The sequence below is a fragment of the Gracilinanus agilis genome, chromosome 3, assembly GCF_016433145.1.
Source record: "Gracilinanus agilis isolate LMUSP501 chromosome 3, AgileGrace, whole genome shotgun sequence".
Classification (NCBI taxonomy): domain Eukaryota; kingdom Metazoa; phylum Chordata; class Mammalia; order Didelphimorphia; family Didelphidae; genus Gracilinanus; species Gracilinanus agilis.
Window position 1 is genome coordinate 342,365,667 of NC_058132.1, and position 19,481 is coordinate 342,385,147.

The 19,481-nt window shown below is 35.9% G+C and overlaps 1 protein-coding gene across 2 annotated transcripts in view; it reads left to right on the plus strand.

The window, feature by feature from the left end:
- Window positions 1-18,795, plus strand: part of KPNA1 (karyopherin subunit alpha 1) — a 93,497-nt gene extending 74,702 nt beyond the window's left edge. For both annotated transcript variants that reach the window (XM_044670052.1, XM_044670053.1), the window contains exons 7-14: window positions 1,018-1,106; window positions 1,680-1,779; window positions 3,617-3,780; window positions 6,256-6,334; window positions 8,180-8,305; window positions 10,883-11,010; window positions 13,082-13,260; window positions 16,053-18,795. In XM_044670052.1, coding sequence (XP_044525987.1) covers window positions 1,018-1,106; window positions 1,680-1,779; window positions 3,617-3,780; window positions 6,256-6,334; window positions 8,180-8,305; window positions 10,883-11,010; window positions 13,082-13,260; window positions 16,053-16,240 — 1,053 coding nt within the window. In that variant the 3' untranslated portion in view covers window positions 16,241-18,795. The remainder of the gene's footprint in view (window positions 1-1,017; window positions 1,107-1,679; window positions 1,780-3,616; window positions 3,781-6,255; window positions 6,335-8,179; window positions 8,306-10,882; window positions 11,011-13,081; window positions 13,261-16,052) is intronic.
- The last annotated feature ends 686 nt before the right edge of the window (window positions 18,796-19,481 follow it).

Genomic DNA, 19,481 nt, shown 5'->3' on the forward strand with positions numbered 1-19,481 from the left:
GAATGCTGAAGCAAGTTTCCAGGGGAATATAGGGGAAAGGCTAGAATCAAGAATAAGAGGGTGTGGAATTAACCTTAATTTTGGGTTATTTTTTCCTCTGAGACAGAAGGGAAAGAAGAGGAAACAGGTAAGTGATATCCTATTTTGAATTTGAAGAAACACATTAAAAATGTACTTTTTTTAAAAAATTAAGATCGCATTAGGTTTTAGGCCACATGGTCATATAGGATCAAGTCAACCAATAAAAATGATTCTAATGCTTTTAACTTTATCTCCTTAATGCATATTTTAAAAGAAATTTTTAGGGACAACGAAGTAGCACAGTGGATAGAGCTGCCTACCTGTAACTTGGGTTCAATTTGGTCCCAGATATCTCCTAGTCATGTGGTCCTGAGCAAGTCACTTAACCCCATTTGCCTGTCCTTTGCCTTTCTGTTTAGAATTAATACTCTATGAAGGAAGGTAAAGGTTTTTAAAAACAAAATACATTTCATAAAAATTTAAGTAGTTTTAATAAAATAGATACTTCCTAACAATTTCATTTCTATTACATAGCATATTTTCTGGAAAATAGTTTCGTGATTATTAACAGAAACAAGGAACTTGTTCTTTAGTGGTAATCTTTAAACAATATGGTACCAATGTGGACCATTTTTTTAATTCACACGGTAGGATATTATTATTATTATTGCTTCCTCCTCTATTTCTGCTTTTCATTTTCCTTTTGTGTGTTATCTTCTCCTAAAAGAATTCAAACTCCTTGAGGGTAGGAACTGGTTTTTAACTTGTATTTGGTCCCCAATGCCTGGCACATAAGAAGTTCTCAGTCTGTGCTTATTTGTTTTCTTCCTCCTTTCCCCCTAGAAACGTGAATCTTTGTCATCATATCTATTGCTAGTCATGAAATGAATGTTGTCATGTTTTTTAGATAGGTGGCTAACTTGGGAGTAACATTAATAGGTAATGATAGATGGAATTAATCTGCTGGGAAACTACTAACCAATCCTTCTTTTACAGGCAGTCTGGGCTCTTGGTAATATTGCTGGAGACAGCACCATGTGTAGGGACTATGTGTTAGACTGCAACATCCTCCCCCCGCTCTTGCAGTGAGTATCTATTATTTATGCCAGAGTTCAAAGTTTTGGTGAAAGGAAAACATTTCTGTGTACCCACAATCCACTGTAGCTTTTGTAATAATTTTAGGTGACCTGCTTTCTAGTTGAGGCATAATGGGATAGTGGATAGAGTACTGTTTTTGGAGGCAGAAGATGCCGACACTCATATCCAACTTTTAGTGCTAATTTGACATTGGGTAGGTTACTCTATTTCTTTAAGCCTGTTTCCTCACTTGTATAAATGAGGATTGTGGTAACTACTTCCCAGGGTTATGGATCAAGTGAAAATGTATTTAAAGTGTTTTTGTTAATCTTAAAGTGTTATGATAGTAGCAGTAGCTGTTAATAGTACTAGTTTTATCAATAGTAGTTGTTGTAATAGTAACTTGTTATAATAATGCTAGTGGTGATAATTACTTGACTCAGACTCTGAATTAGGGGGTCAAAATTTTGAATTAGTGTAATCCAAAATAATGAGATTTTACTTTTTTTGGAGAAGGATATCCTGTTTCCCCACCCCCACTTGACCAAGAATTGCATTTTAATTTTTTTGTGTTTCTGTAGGCTTCTTTCAAAGCAGAACCGGTTGACCATGACTCGGAATGCGGTGTGGGCCTTGTCTAATCTCTGCAGAGGGAAAAATCCATCTCCAGATTTTGCAAAGGTATATATTTTGAAAAATTGAGAATTACAGCAAATATACATAACAGTTCCTGTGTATGCCCTTTGATCCAGCAATCCCATATCCATATCCCTGGGTCCATATCCCAAAGAGATAATAATAAAAGGAGAAAGGACTACTTGTACAAAAAATATTTATAGCTGCTCTTGGAAATTGAGGGAATGTCCATCAAATGGTGAATGACTGAACAAATTGTGGTACATGTTGGTGATGGAATACTATTGTGCTGTAAGAAATGATAAGCAAAATGATTTCATAAAAAAGCTGGAAAGATCTGCAGGAACTGATGCAGAGCAAAATAAGCAGAACTGGGAGAACATTGTACACAATAACAGCAATATTGTATGATGATTATCTGTGAAAACTAGGCTACTCTCAGCAATGCAATGATCTGGAACAGTCCTGAAAGACTTATGATGGGGAATGCTATCCACCTACAGAGAAAGAACTGTTGGAGTTGTCTTCCACATCCTTGTAAATTTATGGTTTTATTTTGGGGTTTTGGGTTATCTGTGAGTGTTTATGTCCTTAAAACAGTGACCAATATAGATGTGTTTTGCATGACAATAAAAATAAAATTTTAAAAAAGTTTAAAGAAAGAGACGGGCCAGTTTCTAATGTGAAAGAAGGAAGGAATAGTGATTATTATGTTTTTGGTGAGCAACATTTATTATATTCTTTTGTGTGTGTTTTTCAAAAAATCTTTTCATTTTAAGTATTTTTCCATGGTTACATGATTCATGTTCTTTTCCCCCCTCCCGGAGCTGGATAGCGTTCTTTCTCATAAGTCCCTCAGGATTGTCTTGAATCATTACATTGCTATCAGTAGCAAAGTTGATTACATATAATCGTCCTACAGTGTTTCAGTCTCTGTGTATAATGTTCTCCTGGTTCTGCTCATTTCACTCCACTTGAGTTTGTGGAGGTCTTTCCAGCTCTTTTGTAAATCAAACAGTTTATCATTTCTTATTGCATAGTAGTATTCCATCACCTTCATATACCATAATTTGTTCAGCCATTCTCCAATCTAGGGACACCCCCTCATTTTCCAATTTTTTGCCACAACAAAAAGCGCAGCTATGAACATTTTTGTATAAACATTTTTTTCATTATTATCTCTTTGGGGTACAAACATAGTAGTGATATGGCTGGATCAAAGACTATACATTCTTTTAAAGAGCCCTTTGCGTATAGTTCCAAATTGCCTTCCAGAATGGATGGATCAATTCACAACTCCACCAGCAATGTATTAGTGTCCCAATTTTACCACATCCCCTCCAAGATTTATTATTTTCCTTTACTTTCATATTGGTGAACAACATTTAAAAATTGATTTAAAAATATTTTGTACTATTGCCTATTGGTAAGGAAAATTGAGAGCTTCCTTCCCTTTTGCCTTTTGTTAGGCCATTGTTTTTATTAAATGAATTTAACTGCTACTTCAAGCTTTTATTAGTGTTTTTGTTTTCTTTTTTTCTAAGTGGGGTAACCAAAATGTAAGATTTCTTGGTTCTAGTTCTCACTGAAGCATTTCCAGAAATTTGAGTCTATAATTTGACTTTTCTAGAAATGTCACTAACGTTGATGTACATGAATCTCCACTACATGGTATATCTATGTTTTCATAAAGCAAGGTCAGCAAAGCTAGCATGTTCAAAGGAGAAAAGATGATAGCTGCTCCTTCCTATAACTCTAAAGCCGCAGAGACTGTTTGCCCAGTAGATCATTAGGCTACATGTCTGTTTGCTTTCTTGAATATTCTACTTTTGCCTCTACTTCTACTTCTATTTTCACAACTCATATCATCTTCTTTTCACAGGTTTCCCCTTGTCTGAATGTACTTTCCTGGTTGCTCTTTGTTAACGACACTGATGTGCTAGCTGATGCATGCTGGGCACTATCATATCTATCAGACGGACCCAATGATAAAATCCAAGCAGTAATTGATGCAGGAGTTTGTAGGAGACTAGTGGAGCTACTGATGTAAGAATTTAATATGTCATTTTGTTTCTGTCTGTTAGTCTTCTAGTTAATGCTCAGAATTTATTTGGTTGCAAGGAAGGTTGTATTATTACTTCAGCGGGAGGATATCTCTTGTCTGCATTATTTATATGCTCCATCCCTAGATTGTTGGTGGTTACAGCCCTTAAACCCTTATCTTTTGCCTTTAGTAGGATGTGGGGTCAGAAAGAGAACTGCTACCTGCTTCTATGCCCTAGGGCAGTATTTTATGGACCCAGGCCAATTATTCATTGAGATAGGGGTATGCTATAACCCAAAAGAATACAGAGGGAAGATTGTATTCTGTAGCCACCACCAGTGGTCAGTGTCATGCTGTTTTCCTTCCTGAAGATTTCAAAGATCAGTAGAAGGTAGGAGAGAATTATAAGCTGATACCAGAGGATCCCCTATTCCCCCCAAAACTGTCACTTTAAAGTAACTTAACACCACTAATGTAGTCTTGTTAGGGAGTGTTTTTTGTTCTTATTTATAGACTCGTTGAGAGATTTTGATTTTCAGGGAAAGCAGGATTTCAGTGATTACTATTTCATAGTTCTCTCTTTAGTCTAAAAATTATTTCTTCTACCCCTGGCATTCTTAATCTTTGCCTCCTAAAAATGTAAAAAATATGTAAAAAAAAGTATGTAAAAAAAAAATGTAAAAAATCCATTCAGGTGACCGTCTTTTTACAAAAGTGACTCTTTATGTTGAATATGAATATGAAAACCATATATGTGGGAAAATTTAAGTAAAAAGGAATATTTTCCCATTTTCCTCTATGTAAGAATTCAGTATGGAACATACTTTCAGAAATACCTTGTTTGTTCTACAATTAATGAGTTTGTGATCAGTCTGTCAGTTCAGGTATCCAGTCTAAATTTTCATGGCCATTTATTAGTGGCCTGAGAGCCAGGTAGGCCTGGATAATGGATTGGAAAATGTGCTTTTTGAAATTATAGATAGGACTAGGTATTACTTTTAAGTAATTAAGAAATGATCCAACAAGGCAGTATGAAATTCAGTTGGGAATAAGGGCAAGATAAAAATAAAAACAACAATGCAGTTATAGAATAAAGGAAGTATAGAAAAGAAAGACCTTTCGGTCATAGTTGACCACAAGCTGAATGTGAGATGGTACAGTGCTATTGTGTGTATACGTATACACAACCACACACACAATATTCAGAGGACAGGAATTGGGCTTTCATTTTTGGTCTGTGGTAGAAAATTCAAAAACACTATAATTTTTTCCTATACCCTTTTAAAAGGATTGTAAAAATGATTAAATGAATGGGAAAATAAGTAACTTTCACAGAAGTTTTTTGAGTGAATTGTTAATCAGTTCTCTGAAGGACTAAATAAGAGGTAATAAATTTAAATTAAAGCATGAAGATTTTTAACAGTAAAGAAGAACTTCACTCAAACTTATTAAAACAAATAGAATGTAGAACTGGAACTGACCTTTAGAGATTATCTACTCCACTTCCCTCATTTTATAAATGAAGAAACTGGAAACTCATCTGACGTAAACATTGACCATGGCTCTAGCATCTACTTGGTGACCTAAAAGTACCCTTCTAGTTCTAATCCTATAATATGATAATGCTTTAGGGAATTGAACCTTATGAAAACTAGCAAAGGAATAAACTCCTACCCTTTCAGAAAATTTGTAACCTTGTTTGACCTTCTCATCCAACAGAGATGATAACCTCTCCACACCTTAGATCAGGGGTCGGCAACCTTTTTGGCCGTGAGAGCCATAAACGCCACATTTTTAAAAATGTAATTTTGTAAGAGCCGTACAGTGCTCACAGTGCACGCTCCTGTAACAGTGCCTGAAAGAAATGGATTTTATGGCTCCTGCAGAAAGAGCCATATCTGGCCCTCAAACGAGAGCCATACGTTGCCAACCCCTGCCTTAGAGTTTTCAGAAGTGACTTGGAGCCAAAAAAAATCCCATTCACCTCATGGCCAGCCTTCTGGTGATGAGCCTCTCTCCCTCCACTTGGCTGGCACTAAAACAACTTTGTTATAATTTCTCCTATCTAGACAAATGTATTTTAAATACAACTACAAGCAGATATTATAATTTTACTTTGAAATAAAAATTTACATGCTACCAATTTTTTTTTTTTTTTTGCTATATAGATAAAATGCACAGTGTCAGTTGATGCAGCTTGATCCTTTGAAATATTCTAAAATTCTGGTCCTTTCAGTGCTAGACTAGTCCTCAGACAAGTGCAAAAGATGTGTCTGGTGCCACACACATTTTTTGGGTGTCTAATTTAAGCCTTTCAAGGTTGGTAAGAGTCTGCCAATGCCTGTACCACTCTTGACAGAATCTTCAGGATCAAAGGATCACCTTAATTCCACAGTGAGATAGCATAATGTAAGATATTAATGAATGGATCATATTAAATAAATTGTTGTGAAATCTAAATCTTTCTATAATTGCAGGCATAATGACTACAAAGTGGTTTCTCCTGCTTTACGAGCTGTAGGGAACATTGTTACAGGCGATGATGTTCAGACACAGGTATGATCAAGTAGTTACTCTTTAGATTTTATGTTCTGCTTAAAAAACCCAATGTACTTAGCCACATTAATTTCTAATTTTAATTAGTATTAGTTATATACCTACTCTTTTTTTTAGTTCCTATATATGCCAGTCTATGTGTAGTCAACCTCTCTTCTAAGACTGCTCATTAAAGTACCTCAGTTAGTTATGGCATCATCACTTCCTTTTGCTCTGTCATCTTCAGTTTTTTTGCCTCCTTTGGCATCTTACCTTCTACCTTTAAATACAATTACATTGAATTTGTATATATCAGTGTCTCTGTTGAAAAAAACTTTGGCTTGACCATATTGTCCTCCTTAATCATTCTTTTTGTTTTCTTTTCACTGACGTCTTCCTGTTACCACCTTTCTTAACTATCGAAAGTCTGATTTATATTATCACCTCAATAAAATTTTGTCTTTAAAGTAAAATTCATTATCTTTTTCATCTTTATTCTCTTTGACCTCAGCAAAATTTGCTACTATTGATCAGCCCCTTTGAAAAACTTTCCTCCTTATAACTCTGAAATGCTGTAACATAACTATTTTCACTACATTCCTTTTGTTGTTACTCTAGTTCAGTGCTTTATTTCACTTCTATATTACAGCAGTTTTTCCCTTTTAGTCTTTTTAAATCTCTCTAGCCCTTTTTAGACTACAAGTGCTCTTTTAAAACATAGCCTCCATTTTATCACTCAATATTCAAAAAACTTCAATAACTTCCTATTAACTATATTATAGAATTCAGATTCCTTAAATTGACTTTTATGGGATTTCATGATTTAGTGTCACTCTACCTTATCTTACATAAAACCTCTTTTAAAGTAAAATGTTTGATCAGTGTATTCTGAAAACACTATCCTGTCACATATCTCCTTGCCTTTGTTCAGTCTTTCCCACTCTGTGGAGTGCCTTCCCTTCTATCACCAGTGAAATCCTACTCATATTCAAAGTCTAGAAGCAGCAAATATAATGTAATTGAAGGAGCACTAGACTGGGAATTAGGAGCCCTGGGTTTGAGTCCTGTACCTCCTGTGTGCATTATGATTTTGAACAAATTACTTCCTCTCTTGGATGCCTTAGTTTCATCTATAAAATCAGGGGATTCGACTAGTTTCTGAGGTATTTTCCAATTCTAAAATTCCCTTAAATACTGACTCTTCTGCTTTTTCTAACCACTCTTCAAAAGGCTTACTGCTTTATAATACCTCTTGATTAGCTGTTATAACTTTTCATGTGCACATTGTAAATTATTTTAGAGAAGAAACTGCCATTTATATGCTTTATACATTTCCCATCTCCTTATATCCTTCCAACATTAATTGAGCATAATGCTCTGGAAATGCTAGGTACTCATTAAATAATGATTGGATGATTTGGAGGTTAATTTTCCTTTATCAGATGTTGACTTTTAAAGAAAATGTCTAACCTCTCTGGCCACATCTTAGCTGTATTCTGTTTTGATGTGCCAAGGACAAATAGATGATTTGATCCTAATAATTTGTGTTAGTTATAAATATTGTTTGCCAGGGGCAGTCATGGTGACTCAGTGGATAGAGAGCCAGGCCTAGAGATGGGAGATTCTGCATTCAAATCTGGCCTCAGACACTTCCTGGCAGTGTGATCCTGGGCAAGTCACTTAACCCCCATTGCCTAGCCCTTATCTCTCTTCTGCCTTGGAACCAATAAACAGTATTGATTCTAAGATGGAAGGTAAGGGTTTTAAAAATGAATGAATGAATAAATAATTTTACTTGTGCTAAAAATTAAGGAGTGATTTATGTTTGCGGTATTATAATTAAAAATATTTCCTATTTTTTTTTAGGTAATTTTGAATTGCTCGGCCCTTCAGAGTTTATTGCATTTACTCAGTAGCCCAAAAGAATCTATCAAAAAAGAAGCTTGTTGGACAATATCTAATATCACAGCTGGAAATAGGGCTCAGATCCAGGTAATATCAGATAATTCACAGTTAAACTTTATAGCTTCCACCTAGATTCATATAATTGCTTTTCCTTCAACACTAAAAATAAACATAACATGAGGTGGTTTTTTTTTTTTGGTTTTTTTTTTGGTTGTTGTTCATTCCCATACCAAAGACTCCAAACTTGTCTTATTTCCTTTTCTAGCTCTTTATTTTGTCATACACACTAAGTCTTCTGAAATTCATTCTGGGGTTCTCCTTTGTCTCCCTTTATTGTGTTTTTGTACTTGCCAATTTCTTCCAGATGATTTGTGATATTTTAAAGATTCACTTTATTTTTGCTGAATAAAATGTTTATTTTTTTCCAGTGGACCAATATTTGAATTAATTTATTCTGAGACTTTTGAGTCATTTTTATACTTCTTATGTTTACCTCTTGTATTCAAGTAATATTTGAACATTTAGACTGTAGAGAAGACATGAGGTCAGGAAAGTGTGAAGGAAGGGGAAAATCCAGAAAGAACAGACTCTTAGATCAACAGTAAGGATTAAGAGCAAGTATTGTAGACTATAGTTAGGTTATTATTCCTTACTAAAGAAGGCATAATAGCTGGTTTTCAGTGACATTTAGTTGGTTCTAAATTAGTACAGCTTTATTTACCTTTTGCCCATTCCCACCTCCTTTTCTTTGTCCCTTTCCCCACTTTCTAGGACTATGAAGTGTTGCGAGATCAAAGTAACACAAAAAAAAAATTGATAGAGAAGTATATGTTTGTATTGGAAGAGTGAAGGTATTATCTTTAAAAAGGGGTTCTTTTCAGTGTGCTCTTTATTAACCTCCTTTCTCTTTACCTGCCAAAAGAAGAGAGTTTTAACAACTTTTGAAAAGTACTAACCATTGTCTAAGTGGCTATATGTTTGCTAAACATTAGACCAGATCAAATTTTTATAGTTCTGCTCTGAGATTAGATCTACATTCTCTTGAGAATTAGGCCTCCTAATGGTTAACGGTTTAGCTTCTTGAAACTTTGGTATTCTTTTAGGGATTACATCACTGTGTACTTTGTCATCCCCAAGGATTAAGACCTTTCATACTTTCCATTGGGACTCTCCTTGGGGGCCACTATTATACCTTTGAAATCAATGATATTCTGGTGGTAGAAGGTCTTTATTGGCAAGGTTGAGTAAGTAAAATCGAACCTGTTGATGGAGAAACTTTAAATGTAAGGCTTAGATACTTAAACTATGTGACATTTTAAGTTCTTAATTAAGGGAGTGACATGCTGAAAACATCATTTTAGGAATATTTCTTTAGTAGTATGCAAGATGAATTGGAAATTGAAAGACAGATTAGGTTATTGTAGTAATCTAGGTGCAAAATGAGAGCTTAGCTTGGAAGATTATGAGAAGAAAAAGATAATAGTTTTGACATGACTAGAGACATTTTATGAAGTGTTGAAAGAAATGTAAGAGGCTGGGGATGTAGGGGTATAGATTTTGGAATCATCAGAATGAAAAAAGATGATAATCAAATATGTGGCAGTAAAGTGTGAATACACTGGAGACTGAAAAGGCACTGAAGAAGGAAATAATAAACCACTACGATATCTTTGCCAAGAAAACTTCCTGTGTACTACTTATAGTCTGTGGTTCACATGGTCATGAAGAATCAGATGGGATTGAACAATAAGAGTTGAGAGTAAAGGGGAAAGAAATGTTTGTAGATATCTGGTGGTATAGTGGCTAGAGCTCTTGAGTTGTGGATGTGTGTGTATCTGCACTTGGCGCATAGTTGACCCTCATTTTATATGAACTCAAGACATAGAATTCAGGTATATGTGATTGTCAAATGAAAATTATAGAGGCAGAAAACTGCTTAGAACAAAAAATTTCTAATTATATGCTAAATCTAACCGTTTTCCCAAGCAGCATAAATCTCTTAGCAGTTCACCCGATCACACTCATTCTCACTCTGAGAAGCCTTAGTGTGTCATTATATTTGTTTGCACCAAACAATAGCTCCTACATCAGTCTTTGGAGTTCTTAGTTATAACAAGTTGTGTCCACGTCAGAGCAGCTTCTCTTTCTATTTGGTTATTAATAATGGTCCCAAGCAGTGATGCTGATAGCTCTTATAAGCCTAAGAAAAATTAAAAAGTTCCTAAGATATTCCTGTAAGAAATACTTATTAAATAACAGGCTTCATCATTATGCATGATTTTCAGTTTAAGTGAAGAGTCTTGGAACATACTGGGGTGTGGAGGAGTATGAGTTTTAAGGAAGTATAAGAGAAGTTGAAAGAGAACCAGAATAGAAAATGTCATGCCCAGTATAATTCAGTAAATGTTGATTTACTACTATGAAGTGAGATACTGTGCTCACATAGTCCCTGGCAATACTAAAAATGATTCTTTCAGGAAGTTAGGGGTATTATGTTATAGATTGATTTGATGATTAAGACTGGAAAAAAAAGGATGATTGCTTTTTAGCTAAAAGGAATTAGTTGATTGATGCTGGCATTAAAAGTTAGAGCTATAGTTAACGAGTAATTTCCCTGTGGACATCACTGATTCCTTATCATTGCAATTTTTCTTTTTCTTGTAGACTGTGATAGATGCCAACATTTTCCCAGCTCTCATTAACATATTACAAACTGCTGAGTTTCGGACAAGGAAAGAAGCAGCTTGGGCTATTACAAATGCCACTTCTGGGGGTTCAGCTGAACAGATAAAGTAAGTACTCATATAGCAACATATTTTAAATTTAAAGAAAAATGACCCTTTCTAATCATTGTTTCTATCCATTGTAACTTTGAGAGTGAATTATTTTAGCTTATTTAGCAGCAGATGGGGAAAAAGAAGATAGGAATCAACAGCTCTAGCTTTCTGGGGGATTCACACCTATATTTAAATATACATTTCCACCGCATCCTTGTTACATTTAGGCAAATAGTTACTTCTAGTACTAGACCAAACCTATTATTAAGTTCCAATTCCTGGCATATTTATATCTCTGAGAGAAGGAGAGGATTAGTAAATTAGTAGCACATAATTTGGGACCAATGCAGAGGACATGCCCATAGGGATTTCCCAACATTTTCTGGAAATTTGAGGGAAAAGCTTGAGAAGGGTTTCGGTCAGTTTAGAAGACAACGAAAAGATATGAAGCTTATCTTTGAAAAGCCTATCTGTCTCATTTTATCTATGGGCCCTTAGGTCTTAATAGTAAAGTTGTAATTTTAATCTTGACCTGACTTTGTCATTCCAAATTCCTTGAAAGCTAGGTAGCCCAGAACAAAAATAACAGCAGTTATATGCTATATTTATAATATAGTTTATCCCATAAATTCTTTTTTAAAATATTTTCCCATAATTACCTTTCATGTTCTTTCCCTCTCCCCCAAACCCTCCTAACCCCGCCTGTAGCTGACACACAATTCCACTGAGTTTTACATGTATTATTAAGATCTAATAATCCCATAAATTCTGATAAACCCTGATCAAAACCCTGATAAAATAACAGAAATCCTCTTCAGCTCAGATTTGCAACATTATACTATATCTGGACTGAATATTTTGCCAACCACAAAAAAATGAATATCTTTGCTTAAAGGGAACTATGCTTTCCTATTTTCCTGGTCCAGTAAATTATTTTTCAAAGGTATTAAACGCAGTTGTACCATATAGCACTGGTAAAGTTCATTCCTTTACTAGTTGTGTTTAGTTTGTTTTTTAATGTTATCTCCATCAAGGTCAAATTAAATTCCCTTTTTTTAAAAAAACCTTCTGTCTTATTATCAGTTCCGAGATGGAAGAGCAGCTAGGCAATGGGAGTGAAGCTGAGGTCACACAGCTAGGTATTTTCTCAGGCCAAATTTGAACCCATGACTTCCTGACTCCAGGCCTGCTGCTCTATCCATTCTGCAACCCAACTATCCTTTGTCCAAATTAAATTTAATCAAAAGATTTTTTGAGAATTTTCTATGCATTGTAGGTGCTACAACGTATTTGTTCTAAAGGAGCTTACAATATAATGAGACAATAAATGTGAATACGTGAAAAATAAAATGAAAAAAGATTTAAAAAAGTTAAACCGCAGGAGCTATGTTATAAAATAATTAATAATCACAAGTGATCTAGCATGAGTTCAGGAAAAAGAGATTACTATGGTACAGTAATCCAAAAAAAATATTTTGAAAGACATTAATTACTAGGTAGAAAAGAAAAAGGGAAGCATATTGGATGGAGGAGAAGAAGTTTTTTGAAGTATGTTTGAACATGACATACAGTAAGAGATGACTTATTCATAGTGGAAATTTTTTTAGTTCAATGAATATTAAATAATGTTCCTGTTCCCAGGTAGATAGTGTCACCTTTTGATTATTTTGTATTTTTAAGCATTACAAGAATCAAATGACATAATTATCTAGATCACTTGATATATATTCAAAATTCAGCTCAAATACCACCTCTGCATGAAACATTTCCTGATTCTCTCCAAGTCCTATTGGTGCTCTCTTTCCCCCAAACTGCCCTGTATTAATTTTTATGGGTTCTGCTTATATTTGTGTGTTGTCTCCCTTGATTCAACTCTCCTACTGTGGAAGTACCATTTCAGTAACATCTTCTAAGAATCCTAACAGAGCCTTCTTAGGATAAGTAGCAGCATGACTGTTTCTGGCAGCTGAATGTTTTTAATCTGCTAAATTAACATTACCACCTCAGCGGGGTAGGTATCACATGTTCTAGAGATACTAAGCTCTTTCTTAATTTGAATAAAGTGCTTTTTGTTTTGTTTTTTTAGGTACCTAGTGGATCTTGGTTGTATCAAACCACTCTGTGATCTCCTCACAGTCATGGACTCTAAGATTGTACAAGTTGCCCTGAATGGCTTAGAAAACATCTTGAGGCTTGGAGAGCAAGAGGCCAAGAGGAATGGCAATGGCATTAATCCTTACTGTGCATTGATTGAGGAAGCATATGGTAAGACATCATTTGGTAAATGACCAAAATAGCTTATGTTGCTACCTCTCACCTTTTCTGGGTCCCCTTTCCTCATTTGTGCTCTGTAAATTTCTCATATGTTACAAGTATCCTTGCCTGATGACCAGTAACATTGAATTTCTGCAATAGGATAACCAAAGCTTCTTAACTCTAACCTACCTCTATTTCCTATCTTGTTTTCTAACCATATGTGGGTCTTTGGATAGCCTTGTACTTGCCTTCCAGTCTAGCCTTGCCTTTTTACCTCTGGAAGGAAGATTTGTAGTCAGGAGAATCTGCCAACTCTTGAGTTCTGACATATTTCTCTCACTAACCTATACTGACCACCTTAAGTTTTTAACTGTAGTTTCTTCACTTTGGAAAGTGGTTGTGGATTCAGTGAAATCATAGGTCCAGTTCTTCACCCTGTCTTATGTATGAACTGAGAAAAAAATGGTAATTGAATTCTAGCCTTGAAATCTTTCTTCCTGCCCTTTGCTTTCTGCCTTATTTTCTGACCAGTTGTCTTTCTGATAACCACTACTTGCCTGCTAATCTGATAGTTCCTTTTAACTCTGTAAACTGGTTCACTGAGAAGGTAAATTTAAGCTGTCAGGCCTACATTACTGTTAGAACTTTGATATCTCCCTTAAAGATAGAAGACAAAGGTAGAGCAATAAAAAATACTCATTTATTGATGTGTACATTTAGTTCTGCTTTTTTTGTTTCTAATCTTTTCATGTGTCTAGTCATCAGTATAGTCTGGTTTACATTTTAAGCTTTTCAGGATCATAAGATTATGTACTGTCTTTGGAGTAGATAATCTCTGATGTCCCTTCCCACTTTAAAGTCTGTGCTAGTCTCTGATGACGGTTAGAAAAGATTTCCTGCTTCTCTTTGTGACAGTTCTAACTGCATATTAAGTATACTGACTGTGAGATAAGACTCAATGCTACATCTGAGGAGATTTACTGAATATTTTTTTAGACCTTGAAATATTATGTCACAGATCACCTGTAACAAATACTTTTCAGGTAGTCCTTTTAGATATTGGTTGTGTCTTTTCAGAATATGTAGGTTTGGCAGAACCTATTTTTAAAATTTTTCAGTTGTATTTGGGATATTATCCTCCAGTCAGCATAGTGATAGGTTCACATGTAGCATTTTGTTATATTATATTCCTGTTTGGGCTGTGGGGAGGTTGGGTGCAGTTGTTAAACTTACTTTTGATTTAGCTGCCTGGTCTTTACAATAGCACACAATATTATGGAATACTGAAGTCTTAGTTAGAAATTACGACATTGAACATTTCTTTCTTAAATCACTTCCGGGCAGATGCAATTACACACTGTTGTGTAAGTGTATTGTATTTCCAGATGGTAGATCTGCATTTTAAGGATTTGGTTACATGGTACTCTAGTCATTACCATCAAGTGAACTGTGTGCATAGCATACTTTTATCATTCTGTGATTTTCAGGCAGACAATATAAGAGATCAAGAAAAACCCTGAAGTTATTGGGATCGTATGTATTTTATTATACCAGTGGAAATCACGTATATTTAATTACTATAGAAGTTAGTAGAAACAGCTGAGGTAGAGAACCCTGGATTGGGAGTCAAAATACCTGGGGTTAAATCCTAGCTCTTCTGCTTACTGATTTTGAGACTTTGGGTCTCCTGTGCTTCAATTTTTTCATCTATAAAATGGGAATAATAATATGTACTTCTCAGAGGCAGCTAAGTAGCACAGTGAATAGAGTGCCAGGCCTGGAATCACAAGGTCCTAGGTTCAAATATGACCTGACTCTTCCTAGCTGTGTGACCCTGGATAAGTCATTTAGCCCCAAATGCCTACCCCTTACCCACTCTTCTACTTTAGAATAATTGCTTTGTTGATTCTGAGATAGGAGGTAAAGTTGTCTTTTGTGGGGAGGAGGGTTTGGTCTTTTTTTTTTTTTTTTTTTAAAAGATAATATTTGTAATCCAATTTAATGGACTTCTCTACTAGCAGCAGTACAATGATTCAGGACAACTATGAGGTACTTATGAAAAAGAACACTATCCAATTTAGAGGAAGAACTGTGAGAGTAGAAACACAGAAGAAAAAACAACTGCTTGATCACATGGGTTGATGGGGATATAGACTGTAAACGATCACCCTAGTGCAAATATCAATAATATGTTAATAGGTCTTGATCAATGGCACATGTAAAACCCAGTGGAATTGCCTGTCGTCTATGGGGGTTGGGGAAGAGGGGAGGGAAAGAACATGAATCTTGTAACTATGGGATAATATTCTAAATCACTTAAATAAAATTTTCCAAAAAAAAAATACAGATATTATTTGTAAAACACTTAGTACAGAGCCTGGTGCACAGTAGGCACTTAATAAAAGCATATTTTCTCTTCTACTGTCTACCTCACAGGATTGCTGTGAGGATCAGAAAAAGTAATATGTAAAAAGCACTTTTTTTTAAACTCTTACCTTTCATCTTAGAATCAATACTATATATTGGTTCCAAGGCAGAAGAGCAGTAAAGCTTAGACAACATAGATTGAGTGTCTTGCCCAGGGCCACACAGCTATATCTTTGACCAGATCATCCAGGATCTCCTGTTTCTAGACCTGGCTCTCAACCCACTGAGCTACCTAGTTACCCCCTAAAAAGCACTTTTAAGTGCTATATAAACATATAGAAATATTCCTATGTAAAAAAGCTTCTTTGGGGACCATAGAGCCTCATAGAATCTATACTTATCACATTTCCTTTTGTTTTACTTCATGCTTGCAGGTCTGGATAAAATTGAATTCCTACAGAGTCATGAAAACCAGGAAATCTACCAGAAGGCCTTTGATCTCATTGAGCATTACTTTGGGACAGAGGATGAGGATAGCAGCATCGCTCCTTCAGTTGATCTTGACCAGCAGCAGTACATTTTCCAGCAGTGTGAGGCTCCCATGGAAGGTTTCCAACTTTGAAGCAATGTTCTTATATGTTCCTGTGTCAGATCAGGCTACTCGATCAAGTCCTCTTGTGGAGCCCGCAGCCCTCATGGAGCTAATTTCTCAATGTTTTCCATAATACTGTTTGCGCTCATTTGCTTGCCTTGCGCACCTGCTCTCTTACACACATCTGGAAAACCTCTGGCTCTTTGTGGTGGAATGCCCTCTTAACAAAGGGATAACCAGAATGGCCCACCCTCTTATGGAAAACCCATAGGTTTTGGATATCAGCATTTACATTTTACAAGAGTTGTGTGGGAACATTTATATTAATATGGTTCCTAGCCTTTGTTGGAAAAAAATTGTCCCTTTGTTCCCCTTTAAATGGAAAAAAATTATACTGACAAAAGATAATACTAACATTTATCTTGTATTCCACACAACTTGCTTGCAAGTCAAAGGAAATGTAGACACATTGTGTGTACTTCAGAGTTCTTTTCACATGCTCTTCCACAATAACCCCTTGGATTAGTGGTGAATTTCTCCAGCCAAATTGGCATTAATCCTCAGTGAGGTTGATGAATTCCCCACCAACCCCTATTCGTACAACTCTTCAGATATTAAAGTAAGCCATCTGCTCCCCCTTTATCTTCAGTCTTTGGTGAATGTGCTTTTTGGTTGTCAAGAGTGATGAAGAATTATTTGACATTTTTATCCTGGAAAGTCTAAGTACCATGAAGTGGGTTGCAGGTCCCCTTAGAGGAAAAGGGATAAAGGGGCATATAGGGCAGTTGCTCCCCCTTTGCTCATGAACATTTTAGGATTTGGAAGTGGCTCAGTTTTAATGCTATTATGAGGACTCCCAGAATCAAAACCAATATGACATCTCCCCAGACCTGAACACAATGTGACTAGAAGCAGTGTCTCTGCATTAACGAAGAAATGTTTCAGGCTTTGTGGTCCTGACAAAGATCCTTAAGGTATTGGAGTTCTCCCTAGGTGCTCTCACTCTCTGTGGCTGTCAGAAAACATCCATTTAAAGATTGCTTGAGGATTTTTTTTTGGGGGGGGTCTTAGGCAGCTTGATCTTAACACATTCATGCTGTAAACATAACTTTTAGCCTAGACCATCTTTAATCTGTTTTAATATTAACACCAGGAATAATAATAATAATAATAATAATAAGGATAAGGATATAACCAGAAAAACTGGATAGTGTTATGGTTCTTCCAGCTGTGAAATATAGTTCTGACCACAGCTCCCAGTCTTATGTCCCCCCCCCTCCCCACTTCACCCCCCAATCCCCACCCAAAATACCTTTTCAGCACTATTTTAATTTAAAGGGGGGGCATGGATCTTCTCCTAATTTCATGTTGATTTTATTCCATCCCCTTACTAGTACTGCCATTCTTGAATTAGTGCTAATGTACATCTGGCTGTGTTGGTGAGGTGCTGCTTTGTGCATGATGACCCCTCATCTGTACTGACAAACAGTACCTCAGTTGGTCCACAGCATGGGACTGGACCTTCCAATGAAAAGCTAAGGAGCTTAATGCCAATGGGAGTTGAATATAGTTTCTTCTCAGTGCTCATTGGCCATCTGGATTCAACGTTGGGACGTGATCAGAGAAGACTTGCTGTTGCCCTTCTGTGCCAATGGTTTCTGAAGGAAGGCTGCTCATTTCTATATCTGAACACGCCCTTTCACACAGCTTTGGATTTTTTTTTCTTGTTTACTAGGATTCATAGTTGCCCCCAAAGTAAACCTTTTGAAAAATTACCATTGATGAGCTGCCCTACATCCCTGGGGAACCCTGCTAAGTGTGTGGGATGTGTGGAGCTTTCATACCTCATCGTGATGCTATTCACCATTGGCATTTGGCAGCAGCAGCCACTTGACATGACCTGATTTGAACATTGTTTTTAAAAAGTCATCCAAATCAGAAAGATACAAAGACAGCGGACATTATCAGCTCCAAGTGTGACACATGCTTCCTTCACATCCAGTCTGTACTTGTGTCTGTGCTCTTGGATGGATAACGTCTGATGTATGTATGTTAATCTTGGAGCAGCCCCTGAAAAACTAGTCCACTCCATCCACAACTGTTACTTCTTATAGTGCTGCTTTCTGCTGAAAGAACATCTAGTTTACTGCACTTGACCTGTAAAGGGACTTTGATTCTTTGTAATTTTAGGGATAAATTAGGTGGTTAATTTAAAGAAAAACCTTCAATGTTGCCTTTACATCACATTAAAAATAACTTCTCTTTCAGAAGGGTGATAGAAGCACTGATTCGTAGCAAAATCTTGTTTTTAGCTTTGACATTTTTTTTTGTGGCTGGATTTTTTTAAATTGTAAATTACTGATAACATGTCATTTCTATAGGATCTGTTTTAAATCATGTACCTTTTATTGGACAGTTAAAAAATACAGCATATTTTGTAAACCAATTTGAATGGAAAAAAAAATATATAAAGCACAGCAGAAAGTTGTTTCCCCCAAGTTAGTAAGAATAGTGTATGTTGGGAATTTTTGCTAGTAATGGCAGGTGCCTAAATGAGTGAATTAAAACAAAGAGTCCATTTAAAATGTGTTCCGTCTTTCTGTCCAAAACAAGGGAATTTTTGTTTTCCCTGAAATGGAGCAGGTTTGTGAATTATGACATATGGGCTACCTCAGGATCTTGACAACAAAATTACCATTGTGTCAATTTTAAGAAATTATTTTACTGCAGAAATTTTCCCTCCCCCATATCCCCAAGGAGACTATTTAGATGGAGGGAGGGTATCTCTAGTAGGAGTTCTTCTGTCTAAGAAGCTTATACTTTGTCCTGTGACAGGAGTTCTGATTTTCAGTTGTGTGTAGATCTTATGGCTGTTGGCTTGCAGTTTAGAGCTGACTATGGAGTTCAGTGATTTGGAGCAAAATAATTGGAGGGCGAGGGAAAGGAGTAAATAATAGGAAGTAGTAGGATTTATAAGTTATGGAAACTGCCCTGAAAGGGTGGCAGGGTCCTCTGGAGGAGGAGCAAGAAGAATGGATGACTGAGAGTGTTTTATTTGGTGCAACTCCTATCTCTCAGCCAAGGAAAGCCTAGTTTCCCATGTTTGCAATTCTCAATTTTCCCACTTCCCCTGAATTCCTTCTAACTTGGTTATGTCACTTTATATTTCTACAGGTCAGAATCCTTTTTTATTTGCTTTTGGTTGATTTCTCCCAAATGAGTAATTTTTAACAGTAATTTTCTATTTTTTTCAGTGTATATCAATTTTTTT